At 49.4% G+C, this 18,141-nt stretch overlaps 6 protein-coding genes across 6 annotated transcripts; 3 read left to right on the top strand and 3 right to left on the bottom strand.

The window, feature by feature from the left end:
- Window positions 1-39: 39 nt before the first annotated feature.
- Window positions 40-825, bottom strand: FSUBG_5980 (uncharacterized protein; the record flags this gene model as incomplete). The annotated part of the gene is made up of 1 exon (XM_036684133.1): window positions 40-825. One exon carries the CDS (start codon window positions 823-825, stop codon window positions 40-42), a length of 786 nt encoding a protein of 261 aa, XP_036538551.1.
- Window positions 826-1,625: 800 nt separating this feature from the next.
- On the top strand, window positions 1,626-2,873 carry FSUBG_5979 (uncharacterized protein; the record flags this gene model as incomplete). The annotated part of the gene is made up of 1 exon (XM_036684131.1): window positions 1,626-2,873. One exon carries the CDS (start codon window positions 1,626-1,628, stop codon window positions 2,871-2,873), a length of 1,248 nt encoding a protein of 415 aa, XP_036538550.1.
- Window positions 2,874-3,038: 165 nt separating this feature from the next.
- On the bottom strand, window positions 3,039-10,148 carry FSUBG_5978 (ankyrin 1; the record flags this gene model as incomplete). The annotated part of the gene is made up of 12 exons (XM_036684130.1): window positions 3,039-3,408; window positions 3,455-4,961; window positions 5,009-7,156; window positions 7,208-7,642; window positions 7,689-7,827; window positions 7,886-8,116; window positions 8,172-8,237; window positions 8,288-8,347; window positions 8,398-8,632; window positions 8,685-8,769; window positions 8,829-8,990; window positions 9,368-10,148. 12 exons carry the CDS (start codon window positions 10,146-10,148, stop codon window positions 3,039-3,041), a joined length of 6,219 nt encoding a protein of 2,072 aa, XP_036538549.1.
- Window positions 10,149-10,524: 376 nt separating this feature from the next.
- FSUBG_5977 (uncharacterized protein) lies at window positions 10,525-13,776 on the top strand (the record flags this gene model as incomplete). The annotated part of the gene is made up of 6 exons (XM_036684129.1): window positions 10,525-11,967; window positions 12,013-12,069; window positions 12,119-12,187; window positions 12,235-12,420; window positions 12,475-13,026; window positions 13,072-13,776. The coding sequence occupies 6 exons, from the start codon at window positions 10,525-10,527 to the stop codon at window positions 13,774-13,776; spliced, it is 3,012 nt and encodes a 1,003-aa protein (XP_036538548.1).
- A 384-nt stretch (window positions 13,777-14,160) lies between these two features.
- FSUBG_5976 (uncharacterized protein) lies at window positions 14,161-15,348 on the top strand (the record flags this gene model as incomplete). Its single annotated transcript, XM_036684128.1, has 1 exon — window positions 14,161-15,348. The coding sequence occupies one exon, from the start codon at window positions 14,161-14,163 to the stop codon at window positions 15,346-15,348; it is 1,188 nt and encodes a 395-aa protein (XP_036538547.1).
- Window positions 15,349-16,312: 964 nt separating this feature from the next.
- FSUBG_5975 (sugar transporter stl1) lies at window positions 16,313-17,982 on the bottom strand (the record flags this gene model as incomplete). The annotated part of the gene is made up of 2 exons (XM_036684127.1): window positions 16,313-16,549; window positions 16,597-17,982. 2 exons carry the CDS (start codon window positions 17,980-17,982, stop codon window positions 16,313-16,315), a joined length of 1,623 nt encoding a protein of 540 aa, XP_036538546.1.
- Between the last annotated feature and the right edge of the window lie 159 nt (window positions 17,983-18,141).

Raw genomic sequence — 18,141 nt, 5'->3', positions numbered from 1 at the left:
TATACAAGTGAAGTAATGAAAAGAACACATTGGCATATCTTATGCCATGTTCACACCAAGGAAACCGCCCAGCCCAACAGCCATAACTCCCCAGCTCCAAGAAGTAATTGACCCAGCTGAGCATCCATCGTCATCATTGTTCTTCTTCTTGGTAGGGCTCGCGGATGAACTACCGCTATCGTCTTCATCATCATCGGCAGCAGATCCCGAACCGCTCTTGGAACCACTGCTGGAACCACTGCTGTCATCACCACTGCTGCCACTACTTCCACTACTACCACTGCTTCCACTGTCCCCGGAGTCCGAACTTCCATGGGGAGTCTTCCTCTTGCAAAGCTTGTTACTCGCCGTCTCCGTTGCTTTCGAAGCAGTAGATTTGGTACTAGGAGTCTTTCTCTTCGCAAGATCAACGAAAGTGATAGGCGTCATCCAGCGCTCACTCTCCGACGAAGGAATGGTTCGCGACTGCACGGATTCAGTCTGGGTTGCAGTAATGGTTGCGCAAACAGCTGAGCCAGATCCCAGGGAGCAGTCGTATGTTGTTGAGCTGACAGCAAGATTCATGCTCGACTCTTGGTAAGTAACAGTAATACCGTGAAAGTCTCCATCGCAAGAGTATGAAGTGCCAAAGTTTGTCTGACAGGCGAGGAGATATTCTGTCTTTGAGCCGGTTTCTGTAATAAGGGAGGCGTAAATATTCGTTGCACTTCCAGTCTTTCTCTGGGGTAGAAAGACGGTTTCAGTAGAGTACTTGGTAGTGCTCTTTGCGGCTTCAGCCAAATATGGCGCGACAGCGAGGAGACTGATAGTAAATGATGTCCGCATAATGGTGTTTGTCTGGTTGAGAAAACTCAAGTCTGCAGAAGTCGGGAAATGAGTGAATATTTATCCCTAACCCAATTCAACCTCATAATCCTCCAGGAACCACGTCGTCCAATAATCTGTGACATTCCCCTGCAACGCCACTGGCAACCCTTGCTTACAGCTCAGCCCTGGGGGACAGGGGTAAGCGAGTGAATCATCTCGTCTAACAAGCTTGTTTGGTGGCAGTTTATGCTTGTTTTTCCGCAGCCACTACCATCCCGTTATGGCATTTCAAAAGAGGCGTGGTATGAAAGGGGGAATTGATCCCCAGATGATGGAATTGAGGTAGCCCGTCTCTGCGATGGCCGGACCAAGGTTGTCGACGTGGCTGTCTGTTGTCCATTGAGAGGCATAGATATAGGGACCTTGTGAATAGCTCCTCGGTTGGTGTGCATAGCCTACGTCAATCAATTACCTATTCCCCGATGTTCACCGCCATGCCTTTGCGGGATCTTGGTAGGATGTCGCTGTTCAGCCCTATCATTTCGCTAGGCATCCTCCGTATCAGAGCATGGATCAATGAGGCTATGGTAGTTCCTCCTCGCATATATCGCTCAATTGAGTAGGTATTTCTACAATTACCATCCTTTTGCAGCTCGATTCGCCTCGACTGTAACTTCACGTAGCATTGCCATCGAACCGAGGCCTCCAGGTGCAAATGCCCCGCTCCGAAATGATAATCCGAGCCGATTTGCTCAGCTCCAATGACGTAGATTAGCGATTCATTTCTAACTTCGTGATAACCTCACTTCAAACTCAAAATGGCAGACACAAGCTCCCGACGTGTCGCCGAGGTCCTTTTGGAGCCTACAGGCTTGAAGATCACATCTTTCCAGGAGATTCAATCCCTTTGGGCTGGATACGGCCATATCTGCGCTCTCACCGCGAAACCAAAGGACGCCGAAACTGCTGGTAGAGTGCGCAAGTATCTGCATGCAGCCGAGTCAAACAATACCTTCTTCTTGATTCTTAAGCTAATATCGCCACCGCCTGGCCCTACTGACGAAGGCCATCTGCGCAAGATACTGAGCTACGATGTTGAGCAGTATTTCTACGAACATGTTGCTCCTCAGTTGGATGATGACGTTGCAGTAGCTCACTGTCTGACATCGAGTTGGAAGTCGAAGCACGATGATGGAGAATTGAGAGGTCTCACTGCTACCATTCTTACCGATTTGAGAGTCAAGTTCCCCGTAGAAGGAGGGAAGAGATCTGTTCTGAATCCGCGACAAGTTGAGTCTGCTCTAGAATGGCTCGCCAGATTTCACAGCAACTCGTGGAAATTTCTACCTGCGAAATTGGACGACTATCTCCTCCCTCCTCTGGACGAGTTCAAGCGACGAGATGCCGGTCAAGCTGGTGGAAGCAAGTTATGGTTGAATGGAGGATACACTTATCTCGCGACTCGACGGACAGAGTACAAGTCCCTTGCTGGTGATACATACTCTGAGTGGTCAGATGCTTTTTGCGCGCCTTTTAAAGGATCGGATAAATCTACTGCTGAAGTGGTAGCTGACTTTCTCACACCAACTGGTCGACCCTTTGAGACGTTGATTCATGGCGATGTCAAGTCTGAGAATCTCTTTACTACCGAGCTAGGAGATGATGTCTGCTTCTTCGACTTTCAGTACGTTGGACTCGGACTGGGAGTCTGCGATTTGGCCAAGTTGTTTACATGCTCTGTCCCTCTCGATATGCTAACAGACTGTCCATCTCTACCACAAGAAATGGTCATGGATCGTGGTGAAAAGGCTTTACTGTACCTCTACCATGAGACACTCTTGAGCCGTCGACCTTCTGATAAGGAGCACTTGGATTATGATTGGGATACTCTTGTTCGGCATTGGGAGTGTGCGCTTGTTGATTGGTGTCGCTTCCAAGCATCGTGGGGATTCTGGGGAAACACCGAATGGCTTGAGGCGAGAGTTAGGCATATTCTTAAAGATGCTGGGTGGAGAGAGTGGTTGCAGAAGGAGATTTCCGATACGGAAAGGTCTTCAAGCTTGTAAAGGATAGACAAATAGATCTGAGTTTGATTGAGCATGCTCACTATAACAGCACATGCACCACCTGCCAAGATTCACAAATCTGCTAGGCCGCGAAGAACACTATCCGAGAAACTCTTGTCAAGTCAAATTGGGACATACTTAACAGATGTAAGACTGCGAACAAATCTATTCTGAGACTTCACTGGCGAAATCCTCATACGGTATCTCCTCAAGATCCAACAACACATCCTGATCTCCCATGCCATCATCCAAACTAATCTCCTGAACATCCTCATCCTTAGCAACTTCATCTTCAACCCATTCACTCCCACATCGAACAAACGACGAATGTTCAGGATGTATCTTATCAGCGCTCCTATGACATTTGAAACAGAGACTAAAGTCGAAACATAGTGAACAGTCGAAGAAAATACCTTGGGACTCAATCAAGCAGCAATCACAGTAGGCGTTTGTGTTGACTTGAGCGCCTGGGGCGGTTCCTCGTTTTCTGGACCTGATCTTCTTGTTACTTGGTTGATCTATTAGATCTTCGATGCTAGAAAAGGTTAGTCTTTGTCAGTGGAATATCAGGGAGTGCTTACAAGTCGGCGTGGTGATAGTATGCCACTTCACAGACTGTCCAATCTCTGTCAACACCGCACCCCTTGATCGTAGGGTCAGCTCCGTGTTTCAAGAGAAACGATATTATATCACTTCTTGAATATCCGGTTTCAATCTGTCGGTTCCAGATCCGTGCCGCACGAGCAGCCCAGAGCAGTGGTGTCCACCCATCGTCGTCCTTCACATCAATGCTAATGCCAACCCTTTCAGAGCGCTCGAGCACCACCTCCACCAGCTCAACGTCTCCTGTCATGACAGCATAGTGCAGAGGTACTCGACCAATCACATCCGTAACCGCAAAATGGGAGTCAGGAGCTTCTATAAGATTGAGAACCGCGAGAGAATTATAGCACGCCAGATGGACTGGCTTGCGCCGCACATAATCTTCATCTTCGGCCGATGTATCGGAGTTGATAAGAAGTCTGATCGTATCTGCTGGGCATGATAGACATGCTGAGATGAGAGGGTATGAGAATAAACCTCCTTTCGTGCTTGGGCTGGCTCCATTCACGAGAAGCAGAGCGATTATGTCGCTAGCTAGGGGAGATGATAACAGATCGCTCCGGAGTGTCGCCGAGATCAAGGGTGTTCCATAGAGTCCTTCGCAGCATGAATTAATATCCATGCCATGTTCTATCAGTGATCGAACCATGGCAAGTGACCCAAACCTACACGCCTCATGAAGCGCCGTGACTCTTTGCTGAGACGTTATGAAATTTTGCGTCAGCAGTGAAGGCTCTTTTTTTAGCATGTAGAAGAACACATCATCCATCTGAGCTCCAATAGCAACAATAAGCGGCGTGTCCTTATCGGAGTTCAACACGTCTAGTCTTCCGCCAGCGTTGACGACAAGCCGGACTGTCTCGAGGGTGGTTAATCGGCTGATGCAGTGGAGTGCTGTATTCTCCTTCTTATCCCTCATTTCTAGATCAGGATTGTATTCGAGAATCTTGCGGATCATACCACTGGGCGCATTAAACTTGATAGCATATGCCAGCAACGATTCACCCTTCTCATTGACATTGTTAACGTCAACGCCAGCTTCGAGCATCGTCTCAACAACGTCAATGTACCCAACAGGTATCACTGTGAGTAAGTCCCAGTAGATCGTGTCTGCATTGATATCAGGCTTAGTCTTGGCCTCAAGAAGAACCTGAACAGTCGCGATAATATTCGCACAGATGGCAAGGTTCAGTGCTGTTCGTGAGTCTGCGTTGCCCTTGTTGATGTCTGCGCCGTGCTCGAGAAGGAGACGAACGATCTCAGGGTGGGGGCAAGCTTCATGTAACGGCGTCACTTTGTTATCGTAGTAGCTGACGTTCACGTCTGCATTCGCATCTACTAGCCACTGCACCATGTTTATATGCCCGCCGCTTACTGCAGAGCCTATCACTGGGATTCCGTCAGAATCTCGCGCATCGGGGTCTGCTCCCTTTTCAAGAAGATACTGGACAATCTCGGGGCGGTCCCAGTCAACGGCTACCTGCACTATAACAGGTTAGTAATTTACCTCTCTGGTCGTATCAAATACTTACTCGGTGTGCGTAACCATCCATCATCCGGTGGCGCCTCACGCTTGTCTATAGTGGCCTTATTCTCGATGAGCAGCTTGACTATATCCAAGTCTCCCTCGGAAATGGCCTGAATCAGAGGCGTGTTAGCCTTATCGGGCGTCAGATCCGGATCAGCATTGCTCTCCAGTAACATCTTGCAGAGATCAAGCCTTCTGTTCTGAATCGCCATCCTCAACGCCGTGTCTCCCTTCGAGGTGGCAACATTAGGGTTGAGGCCGTGACTGAGAAGAAGTGCCAGACACTTCTTGTTCTCGTATTCGACCGCTAGATTCACCGGGTGCAGGTCCGGCTCATGAAACATGCGCTCGATCTCCTCTTTGCGCGAGAGCATGACCTCGAGCGTAGTGAAGTCTCCCCATATAGCAGCTATTTCCAAGGCTGTGCGGCCCGCCGAGTCTTTGTCCGCGATGGAAGCGCCGCATGAGAGCAAGAACTCGACCGTCTCGCCAGAAGACCACCGGGTGGCTACATGTAGCGGAGTGTATCCATGCACATTCTTGGCTGTTGGACTTGCTCCTGCCTCTACGAGCAGCTTGGCTACTTCGAGATGGGAGTTGGCCAATGTCGTGTAGATAAAGCTACTGTCGTTGGGGGTTGTCCCCTTCGGGGGGTTAGGCCCTACTCCTATTCTTAGTAATTTGCTGGCCACGTCAATCATTCCTGACTTGACGGCTCTATGCATTGGCATCATGAGCCAGTCGTATGGGTCGGAAATAGGCTCAAGTTCTGTAGCCTCGTGATCGTTACTTGTCGTCTCGTCCGATGCAGGCTCTTGTTGACGGTTCCTCTCCTGATTCTCTATGTCCTTGAGATTCACTTCAGTGTCTTTTGCCGCCGCCCAAGCACTGGGAGACTCAGGCAGCCCCTTTACAAATTCCCCGAGTGCTTCATCATTGTATGAATGGCTGACAACTCTGGCAGCCTCATGTAGATTCTGATCTCCAAAGTCTATACCATCTGAGTATGAGCCTAGGAGATCCCGGATGACAGGACGATGGCCGGCTCTGCAAGCCTCGATCAATGCCTGGCCTCTGTCATCGACGATGTCTTTATTTCTCTCGAGTAGCACCTTTACAACTTCATCAAGACCCAAGTGGGCTGCAACAGGAAGAGGCTTGACATGTGCTGGGGGAGGCTTCTGTTGAATATGGGGTAAAGCGAATAGTGATTTTGTCCAGAATTGAAACAACAGTTCGTTCTCAAACAAGCCTATGATCTGTGCTTCGGATGTCTCTGTCAACCGCCAATGCTTGTGCCAGAATTCGATCACATATGGAATAGATTGGACAGCGTCTTCTGGCCTGCCAGCTGCATCCTGGATATAGGCTATGCAAGTCTGAAGCACCATCACATGGCACACAAGATTATGTGTAGTATACCATGTCTCTTCACTTCCAGTAGAGCACTGGCTTTTGAACCATGAGCGGGTGGCAGGGTGTCTAAATCTGATCTCCCCATTCACAGAAGTGATCAGCCCAGGGAAATGGCACAGAATATCAACTGAAGCCGGCCTTGTAGTTTCACTTCTCCCCAGATAAAGCCACACGATGTCAGAGATACGATATAGCTCCTCATATCGTAGAGGCCTTTCGCAGACTAGAAGCCAACACAGCAAAAGGTTGGCCCAGGGTCGAAGATCCTCGGTAATGTCTTCAAGTATCTCCGCAAACACTCGAGATGGCGTGAGTGTTTTGTCGAGCATTCTTTTGGCACGCACGATGTTTTTTGTATCCGCTCCAAGCCATTCGATGACCAACTCGCCCAGATCATAGTCATCCCCACAACTAGAGAGTATGCATTGTACATCTCGATACAGGTCAGACCCAACACATGCCCCTAGCTTAGTTATGACTTGGGATGCCCTAGTCTTGACAGGAAATGGCGTAGGCGGTTTGGGAGAGCATTCCATGGTTTTGACAAGCTCTTCAGGGAACCTGGCGAGCATGGAGGTAATATCCAAGTCTCCAGGGGTTCCCTTTGTGGTGGTTACCAGCATCCTAAAACAATGTTCACTCCTGGAAAGAAGTTTACAAATCTCGGAAAGAAACCACATCGAAGACTCGTCGCACTCATCAAGACACCCCAGGACGTAGATACCCGCCTGCAAAGCTGTAATAAGTTAGATTCTCAAATTAATCGTTCCCGTCTGGCCAGACTTACCCTTTGTGCCCTGTATATCCCACAGCTCGGCGAACAGATTGGCTCGATGCAGCGCTTCGCATTTGACAAGTGCGTCCAACGGCCTCTCCACAAAGCTACCAGTATTTATTCTATTGCTTAGAAAGCGGGCAAGGAATGTCCGCATCATAGCGTCGCAGTTGTTGAAGCGGATATCATCAGCGTCGAATTTCATGTACAGCAACGGATCGAATGTGCCGCTTCTGTTCTTGTCCAGAAAGTAGGTTGCATTCTCTGTTTCTGCTTCGGTAGCAGAGGAGCATCTCATATGCATTATGAGCGCTTCTTTTCGCTTTGGCAATTCTAGGAGGTCTGAGTTTTGCCAGTCCTCTTCGATTTTGTGGTATGGCTGTACAGGGGAGGCTTGACTGATCATCTTACGAAGAGCGGCATGCTGATCGCCTGTCAAGTCCCCCACTCGTAGCGATATTAGCGAGCGTCTTCTGGTCAATGAAGAACCTACTTAGCCAGTCTCCGTCTGCGAGATCATTCACCAGATGGAGCCCATCTTCTCCTGCCACGATCAAATCACAGTTTGCTTTCTCCATCTTCACCACTCGCTCAAACGGAGTGGCCATAGTTGACATACAAAGAGGAAATACCTTTCACCTATATTAGCAACCAGTGATTCCATGGATCTTCAAGTGTTGGTACACCAACCTGTTGTGCTGTGTCCAAGTGGAGGTTGGAGACCACGTTGATCAAGTTGGCCTGAGTAAGCATCTGAGTCCCAAGAAACGCATCGTTCACTTTTATTATCGTCTCTGTGAGACCTTTGGCGTACCCAACCATATGACCGGACCATTTTTGTTGTTGCTGGGCCATCAATCGCAGTATAGCCTCCTCCAAGAGGCCAAGCGAGGAGTATCTATGCGGATAGCCGAAGAAATACTATCATGCCTCAGTCAGCAGAACCTAGATACTAAACTCGATCTAGGCTTCTCACCATAGCACGTGTGCAATATAGGATATCGCCGTACTTGTCTTGGTCATCAGAAGCCATCGCCAGTGCCTGTATCCATTAGCGGAAGCTCTAGCCAGCTGCTCCACGAATTGTCTTACCGCTTTCACGATAGTCCCTCCAACATCGTGAGAAAAGAAGTGTATCGGTCGTCTAGCCACCTTTGAGACATTGATCAGTGGCGTCAGAAAAACGAACAATGGTGGCAAACCGTGATGTCGGATGTTCTAAACTGTCGAAGAGCTTCCAATAGTGCTTCCGCTTCGTGATAAACACCGCAAGGCGTGTAATATCTCCCATTTTCAACGTCAGTATGGTAGCCGTAGGACATTATTCGTCCTTTGTTCTCTGATGCCCCAGCGAGGGCTTTGTTGATCCATATTGTGTCTGATCCTGTTGTCCACGAATCTGGACTTGAACCATAGATTCCGTGAATAAGAACAACACTAGAAAGCCATGTAGTCAGTATTATTCAAGAATCAATTGGCCAATACTCACTCAAATGGGGCAACTGAAATGTCGTGATTCGAAGCGTCGTCAACAATCGAAACCTGTTCTCCCTCTTGGATTACATTCAAGCCGACTTTGCAAAGCTGTCAGGATAATACGATAGCCATGATGCGACTTCTTTTGGTGACTTACACTTGTGAGACTTCTCATCGTGGCTCTCATCCACTGCTGTGTGAACCTCCAGAGTAGGTTTCTCCGTCTCGGGAACCACTATCTCGACCATGGTGCCAACAAAAACAGAGCCTCCAACCCTGCTGGTTGATGCCAATAACGCAAATCGAGTATCGCTGGGCACTCAGAGCCTACTGTCAGAGCCTCACAAAGGATGAACAAGAGATTGTCCTTCCAAAGAGGGGGAGGTACACTAAGCACGGTCATACCACCAGGCGGCTGCAGATAATCAGTGTGACTAGCTTGCGAGGTGCACATATCACCATGATCCCTGTATCTTACATGCATAACCTGCCCTAGGGCACGGGCCGACGGTCTACGCAACATGAGTGAGTTGATAGAATGATTACTTGCACAGAATCAATAAATATAGCACTAAACATCCATTGCAGAGCCTTATTTAACAGCAAATGGAGCCTCAACTGCCATTCTCACTTTGCACAATTCATTCAAATCAACACTCGCCAAGTCTTTGGCACCATGAGACCTCCCCTTCTTACCAGGCCCCCCTGTCTCTTGCGGGTTGAAAAGAATCGGATCATCCAATGGAATCTTGGACAGTCTGCGTTCCCACCCAGTGACCCAGTCAACGTCAGCCTGCAGCGTAACCTCAGCATTAAACCGCTCATCTCCAGCTCGTCGCACAAGAATCGCAGTCGTTACTGAATCCGGCACGCCCGTCTTACGGCGCTCGTTCTCCTGCAGATTCCACACTGCCACTGTAGACTCGCCCGAGTTCTTCCCGACGCTGAGGTTGATACTGCCTGTAATGGTGGTTGCGCCGCTGACGTCCCTGCTGTACGATCTCTCGAGACTCGCTGTAGCACCGGCCTCGAGGAATGGCACGCCTGAAGCTCCCAGGTTCAACTGTCCGCTGCGCGTTGTCGTCTCGGTGTCTGTGGTCGGTACCACTGTCCAGCGTTCCTCGGGCGCGATGGCATCGACCTCGAGATACGAGTCGTCCGTGGGAAAGAAGTTGATTTCGACTTTGGCTCGGATGACCCTTCGTGACCTCTTCTGAGGGTCGAAACGGAAACGGAAGACCATGAGCGTGGCCCTGTCTCCTCCTTCGCTGTATGATCCGTGAGTGACTGACAGTAATTCAACCCGAGTATGGATACTGCCGCTGGTGCGCTCAATGATGTTGCGCCTCTCCCATTCGCTCATCGAGGCATTTTCAGTTCGTACAGTGTCATCTTCACCGATGACCTGGTGCTCCAAGGGTGTTTCGAAGACCAAGAGCGGTTCCGCTGCTTGATCGTAACTTTCCAAGGTTGTCATCGCTGTCAAGTTTCTGATCTGTACTGTGAAGAGCTGTAAGTGTCTGATTCAATACGACGATTCAGCCCTTTATCTTCCAACGAAGCCTTCCTCTACGTTACAAAGGTCTTCGATCTGGAGGACACCTGCAAGGGTCCCTAGCACCAAGGTCATATCGCCCCGCAGCGAGTGGCACATGCTGACCATGGAGAGACTCATGGGCGGTTCGCGAGCCAATAATCAGGAATTAGGTGGATATGCCCAAGAGGAGGCTGATAATCCCTGCTGCCGGCCTGTTCTGTTGACAAACCCGCTCTAACTTATGCAGGTAATTTACCTACTCGTTCATTCTCATCTTCCAATTGCAAATCCTTTTGCAAGTGAGTGCCGAGTCAGAATGGATCACAACGATGAAGTTACCAATGGGTTCTCCCAAGCGCACGAAGAAGATGACGACGAAGTTTACCTGGACGAAGATGAGTTCCCAGCCGCGTCCGTAACACTACTAGACGAGGATCCCGTCAAAGCCAAATTTGAGCGACACGTTGAAGAGGCACGAATATTATCCAACAACCTACAAACCTTTGAATCAAGTGACAAAGCAAGCCAGCAACTCAAATTTGTTAACGACAGGTTCAGCGAATGGCACAACACAACCGAGGAGGGGAAGAACTTTCTTCACTTCCTGGCAGACTACGACCACAGGATTCACAAACCGCCCGTCAACCTCCAATGGCTAATGTGGCGAGCCATTCGCAAGCTCCCGGCGCATCTGCTCTGGTCGCCGGACAACAACAAGCGCATTCCTCTGACCAGCGCACTATTGGCGAATAACTCGCTGTTTGGCTGGTCGGTATGCTTGAAGATTAAGGATGCAACATGTCAGGAGTATAATGCTCTGTTGCAGAAGAGATATGAGAACTGGGACGAGAACAGTGAGACTACGTGCTTGCACGCCGCTGCGACTTGTATCTTTGACAATGGAGACAAGAGAACAGAGTTCTTTACCAAGATTTGTGGCTTCGTACCTAGAGACATGTTCCTTGTACGAGACACAAAACGGCGCACCGCCCTTCACCGTGCGGTCGAGTATGAGTGCTGCTGCAACAGTCAAGTCGAAGTGGTCAAGGAGATCCTACGCTCATGTCCTGACCTCTTGGATGAGCCTATTCAAGATCCAGATGACTTCAATCGTACTTTGTCAGTCTACCAATACCACCATCATACCCGGAAGAAGTTCCTCGAGAGTCGACGACGACGCGCCCAAGATCTAGCCATCCAAGAGCCAGCAGCAGCCCCAAGAAGAGTAGAGCACAAGCATGAAAGAGGAGTCGATCCAAAGAAGGATGCAAAGAGGGTCGTGACGAGGACGGAAAAGTCAGGCTCGGAAAAGACAAGCATGGGCCCTCCGCCAGGCGTGAAGCGAAGGGGTTCCATTGCTGCAACTCCACAAGGTGCTACAACTCCAGTGCAATCTCCGTCCTTGACGCCAATTACTCGAGTAAAAACAGGGACAGCAGCTCGATCAGACATTGTGCAAAAGTCGGGGTCGAAGGAGAAGGAGATGGAAGATGCAGCGAGAACGATTAGCAACCTACTAAAACTCCAGACTTTACGAAAACTAAGTCCAGAGAAAGCAGCGGATAGTCTGAGATTACCAGATGATCCGGATAAAGAATTTTGGTTTGACTTTGGGCCGCCCAACACAGTCAGCCAAGATGACTTTAAGAAGTATTTTGGCCATTTGCAGTTCGACACGGCGCTGCAGTATGTTGGGTTTCCAAGGGTTCGTCTCAAGGGGGGTAGAGAACAGCCCGATGTGAGACATCAAGGAAGAAAGGTGAGAAACTCTGACTTTGTTAGATACTTGCACTGACAGATTCAGGATATGACATTCTTTTTTGATTGGCTGCGAGGAAAGTCGGTGACTCGAATCATCAAGGTGAGAGACGCGAGACCACATTTAACTTCTCTTACTAATAACGAAATAGGTTGTTGTAGAGGATATGGAAAAGCCTTCGCATAGTGACGAGGCGATCGAAGAGTGCTTGAAGGATCTTGTAAGTTTGGGAGATCCCAGTAACTGGCACTTACTGATGACTTGTAGGGAGTCGAAATCCTTGACTGGAGACGTCTTGATCTCGATGCCCTCTCACTTTGCAAGATTGGGACTCATCTACGTGAGGTTCACCTCCAATGGAGTGGCAGCAACTCGACCCTCAGAGCGTGGTCCGAGAAAGAGGGTCTAGCATCGATTCCTACACTGGAAGTCATTCACCTATTCCAGCACGAAGTACTTCTATACCCAAGAGTCCCCGCTCGTCTCAGCGCTAACATTCTCTATTAGGGCCTCGAATCTCGCGAGCGAACCATGGAGAACCTCAACGCCTTTGAGAAAAGACTACACGACTCCTGGCCCGAAGGAAGACCCAAGCCCCAGGTCATCCCCCCCAAAACAGGCGGCGGCGTGCGTATGGCACAAGTCCAAGCCCCCGACGCAAGACCCCAACCGTTACAACGCTCAATCGATCCTCATAAGTGGATGGAATGCATGACGAGCTTCTCCAAGCGCTTCAAGCAGATAAAAGCGCTCCGGGGCAATAGCCCCTCTCTACCGCCGGTGGAAGTGGCCCTGATCGATGATGGCGTTGATATCATGCACCCTGATCTCAATGACACGAGGGATCGCACGTTCCTAGGCCAGAGCTTTGATCACCATAATGGCGGCTCGACACCTCGCGTGCCACCGTATTGGAGCTCACCCTCTGGGCACGGGACGTTAATGGCGAGACTTATCCATAAGATATGCCCCAGTGCCATCATACATGTCATCAAGCTACAGACGTTTTGGTCGGGGAACTCCAAGAAGCTTCAGATCAAACCTGACAGTGCAGTAAAGGTGAGAAATCCCCGGTGACGTCGGTTCAAGGTTCTAATGAGCTAGGCCATCAACTACGCCGCCAAGAGAGGATCCCAGATCATCTGCATGTCATGGACCATCAAACCGCCAGAAGAACCACTGAGAAGCCAATTCGACACAGCCATCTTCAACGCCATCGGCAAACACGGCTGTCTCATATTCTGCGCAGCCAGTGACCAAGGACAGTCCGCAGACGTTAGCTATCCCCACGCAAGCAGCCACCACTGCTTCAGAATCGGCGCCGCAAAAGCAACCGGCAACATAGTCGACACAGTCGGCGATTCCCAGACCGTAGATTTCATCTTTCCCGGGCACGAAGTCGTAATCGACAGCAACGAAACCAAAACCCAGTTGGAAAAGTTCGACGCTCACTCTGGTAGTTCTGTTGCCAACGGTCTAGCAGCAGGTTTAGCAGCGCTTGTCATCGAGTGCGTGAGGTTAGGAGCCCTGTACACCAGAGAGTATAGAAAGTTGGAGCCAAAGGTGGCTATTAATTACAGCCATATTTCCATCGATGAAGAGGATTTGAAGAAGATACGGAGTCGTGCGCAGATGGCGTATGCGCTGAATTGGATTGGGACTAATCAGAATACGAATAATAAGTATATAGAGGTTTGGCATACGTTTAGTGCTGTTGCGGAGAAGCTGTCGAGGAGTGAGGGCGTTTCACTTGAGCAGCTGGAACATATTGCGACGCTGGCTGGGTTCTTCCTGAAGAAGGGGATGTAGCAAATTCTAAAGCATTCACACGCACCTTACATCAATCAACCAATGACTTTCTGGGTAAAAGCTTGTATATTGGTGCCGGAATGTCGTGTTCTCACTCATCGCCAGTGTTCAGAGCCTAAAGTTTAACCTTATAAGCAGAAGTCAAAGCAAATAGGTCAACCAATGATGAGTATCAAATATTGACTCACGACCTATATTGCGGTCATTTCCATAGTCAGATAAACAGTCATCATTTAGCAGGGCTAAAGCTTCTTTCAGCCCCCGAGTCTCATCACCGAACCATTTTACCTATAAAAAGCGAGCATGGCAACCTACACTACAAACCAGTTTCTTCATCATCTTCTAACACTTGTCTGACCCAGAAAGAATCTCACTACAACGAATATGCCTGTCACCGTGGCCATTCCCAATGGTAGAGTCAATTCTTGGCATCAACCCAAAGCTGAAAACACTTCACAGCTCCTACAAGGAGCTAGTTCCCGGGAAGCAGATGGGTGCAAGCAAATCATCCAAAGTTCGTTCTCCATCAACGGGTCCCTCGAAGAAAATCATGTCACAGCGTCAAAGAACGGCCTCGTCTGGTCATGCTTCTACGCATACAGCACTCACCATCATCTCATCATTCGCCCCGAAGATGTCTGGTTTGCTATGATTACCCAACTCAGTGTTTACATCAACGCCAACTCCGAAAGGATGCGGGATTTCTTTGTTAGCCATGAGGGCCAGAAAAAGCTCGAGGTTATTGACAATTCGACTCTGCATACTGCTGACTACGGAAAACTCTCCCAGAGAATGACGCTCAAGATCAAGAAAGATATCAAAGACCCTTCCTTCCGAGAATGGGTTCTTCCTTCGTTCTCGACGACTACTGAAAATGATCGCATCGTTGGTTCTGTGCTCCTCATGGGCACACTACAGAGATACTTCTCTTATAGAATAAGTATACTATGTGGTCTCCCTTCAGTAACACTTCTCGGAGAAGTTACCGACTATGAGGACATTCTCACAAGACTTGATAAACTGGATGAAATGGGCGAGGAACCAACTCACTTCGCCAAGCTTCTACGGCCAATCCTTCGAGATATGATTCTCTCTTTTACTCAGCCTTCCGACCCAGCCACCCATATGTTTTGGAACCAGATTGCTCATATAAAGCGCGGGTCAGGGTCAGCAAGACTGTCAGGCTGGATCACGGCATTCTGTTTCTGGACCGACGAAGGAGAGGCCAGAATGCCCGCTCAGCGGAATGACGCCATGGAGGAAATATCATATCCGAGTGTCGACACGAATGACATTCCTTGTGGATATGTCACTGTCCCGGTTGAAGTTGACGATCGTGGAACCTTGTATAGTTGCAGGATGCTTGCTGGGTCTGTTGGTATGCAAGCTCTTCCAGGCCCTGAAGGTTATGTCCCTGCTCTTGAGGAAAGAACTAACAAGGAAGTGGATGAGAAGAAAACGGGAGTAAAGCCTGTGACAGGGTGGATGATCTACGAGGTTGCAGAGCCGCAGAGGCCAGGTGAAGAGGCGGCCTATGAAAGACCAAAAAATCCAATTTGGGACTTGATATAAGTGCGTTTCCGATTATCACAACCCTTTCGGGCTATTTAAATACTTAGTTTTGAGCATGGAAAGTTCAGAGGCTCTTTGCTACCTGGGACTGATGTTCCCTCTACCGAATTAACTTTGTCGATTCTTACTTAGGGTAGGCAGAAATGTGAATATCTCTACTTAAGATCTTGTTGTTAGTGATGTCTTAACGTCCAAGTCGTGAAAAAGTGATTATATAATACGTTCGCCATCGCATATTTCCTTATGTCCTCCCAACCTCACTGATGTCATAATCTCACACTCTCGCTTCCAACGCTGAGATATGCTTATCTCCGCGTTTCAACTACAATCCCGCAGTCATATCCCCACGGGGCAGGTGAGAAATGCAAGATACGCCAATTATGGGTCTTGATAACAAAAGCTCACGATATGAATCCTCCCAAACAGTTGTTCACACTGAATTCAGTGCAATGATTCAGTTCTCGGCTTTCCAAAACAGGACATCCGCCGATGAACAAAAGCCAACCAACTATAATCCCTCCCTAGCACTAACTCGCACTGCTTCAAAGTCAAAGGAAATAACTGCCTGAGACCAACTCCACAAAAACAAGTGGTCCTCGAGGTAAACGCGGAGGACTCCTCAAGGAATTCTCCAATTTTAATTATGGTGAAGGGAAGTGATCGTCATGTTGGTCTCCACGGGGTTTAGGTAAGAGTAATCTAATCTCCAAGGGGGGGATGTCGGGGAAAGAGTTTTCGCCACACGTTGTAAATTGGAGAATTGATGCGGAGATCACGGTGTAAGTGATGTTAGGCTTACGGGTTGGAGATTGAGGTTTGTTTCGTTATAGTGGTCTATTGATCTATAACTCTATAATGCCAAATGGCTCTAAGTCTTTATGACTCTAAAGTAAAAAAAAAAGGGTATCCTAAATGTGTTCCAACACAAAACGTTTCTATATGAAACAGTTACTCATGAGCGAATCTAAGACTTCTCAGAGTTGAAGCCAGAGTCGTCGCGGACTGTGCCGCTCTCCTCATTTGGCTTCTCCAAAACTCCACCGCGGCTTGACTCGTCGACGAGACCAAGTCGGATAGCCTCGCGCTCGACCTCCTCGTGAGAGAGGAAGGGAAGCTCCTTGGCGGCTTGGACATACGACATCTTCTCGACGAAGCCCTTGGCGAAGATGATGTCGATTTCCTCGAGAGATCGGTTGGCAGTCTGGAATTTGTTAGCTGTGATTGCAGCGATGAAGTGGGGGTGCTTACCTCGGGGTAGAACCAGTAAAGGATGGGGAAGAATGTGGCGTTGGCGCAGCCGAAGAAGAGATAGGTTCCCCAGTGGATGTTGGAGATCATGATGGGGACGATCATGACAATGACAAAGTTGAATAGCCAGTTGGTGCAGGTAGATGTAGCGTTGGCCTTGCCTCGGGTCTTGAGGGGGTTGATCTCAGCGGGATACAACCAGGGAAGAGGCAGCCATGTAGCACCGAACGAAGCAATGTAAGTGAAGAGACCAGCAATAGCACCCTTTGAGATTTGAGGCGCATTGTTACCAGGGTCAGAACCACCAGGGATGAGGAAACCCATTGTCAAGAACATGGAAAGCATCTGACCAGCAGTACCGAGGAGAAGCAACTTGCGACGACCAACACGCTCAATAAGGAACCATGACGACGTTGCGAAAATGGCGTAGACAATCATGTTGATGCCACCGAGGAGAAGAGCAAAGTTCTTATCGCCAAAGATGTCGGTGCACAGAATAGGGAAGTAGTAGATAACAGCGTTGCAGCCACCAACCTGCTGCATGAACTGCGATCCCGAACCGAGAAGCATACGGCGGAAGTGCTGTGTCTTTCCGCCGGTGAAGAGCGCTTTGACGGGTGTGCTCTTCTGAGCAGCGAAACCAGAGGCACGAATGGAGTCGACAACACGGTCGCGTTCAGCGCGGGTCTCGTCGCTGTCGACTTCGAAGCCGCGAATGGCGGCAATGACACGCTCGGCTTCCTCGTGTCGGTCGTGGGTGAGAAGCCAGCGGGGAGATTCTGGCAGCCAGACCATTGAGACGCAGAGGATAAGACCGAAGATGCACTGGAAGGCAATGGGGAAGCGCCATGTGAGGTCCTGGGGACCGTAGGAGCAGCCGTAGTCGATCCAGTATGCGATGAGGGTACCGAAGGCGATGATTCCACCCTCGATACAGATGAGGAGACCTCTGTTGGTGGTGGTGGAACACTCAGCTTGGTAGGTTGGGATGGTGGAAGTGTTGATGCCGTTTCCGACACCAGTGATTGTTCGTCCGATGATGAGCTGCGCGAGAGCCTTGTGGCCCTTCATAGCAGTGACTTGGATAATGACACCAACGATCATGATCCAACCACCGAGAATCATGGCCCTTCGACGACCGAGCAGATCACCGATCCAGAGGATGAACATGGCGCCGAACAAGCACCCAATCTCGTAAATGGCCGTAACGAAACCCTGCATGGTACTATCCTTTGTCTCAGGGAAGTAATCATGGAAAGGGTCTGCGTCGATAATACCAGACATGACACCCTGGTCATATCCAAAGAGGAGGAAGCCTGTCGTTGCGACGGTAGAAATGGCCAGGGACAATTTCTTGCCCGTCAGGCCTGCGAAGGATGGAGGCATGGTTGACGGAGGGGGGGCTATAGACCTGCTATGTTTGAGGGAGGGAGCTCGTCTAGAGCTGGGAGGATGGGGGAGCTTGGTGAGGGAGACAGGGAGACATTGGGGGAGAAAAGAGGGTTTATATGTTGGAGTGTAAGTGAGAGGGAGTCTGGGATGCGA

This window comes from Fusarium subglutinans, assembly GCF_013396075.1.
Source record: "Fusarium subglutinans strain NRRL 66333 chromosome Unknown NRRL66333_c0000060, whole genome shotgun sequence".
Classification (NCBI taxonomy): domain Eukaryota; kingdom Fungi; phylum Ascomycota; class Sordariomycetes; order Hypocreales; family Nectriaceae; genus Fusarium; species Fusarium subglutinans.
Note: the sequence above shows the minus strand (reverse complement) of the source record. Positions and strands in the feature narration are given on the sequence as shown.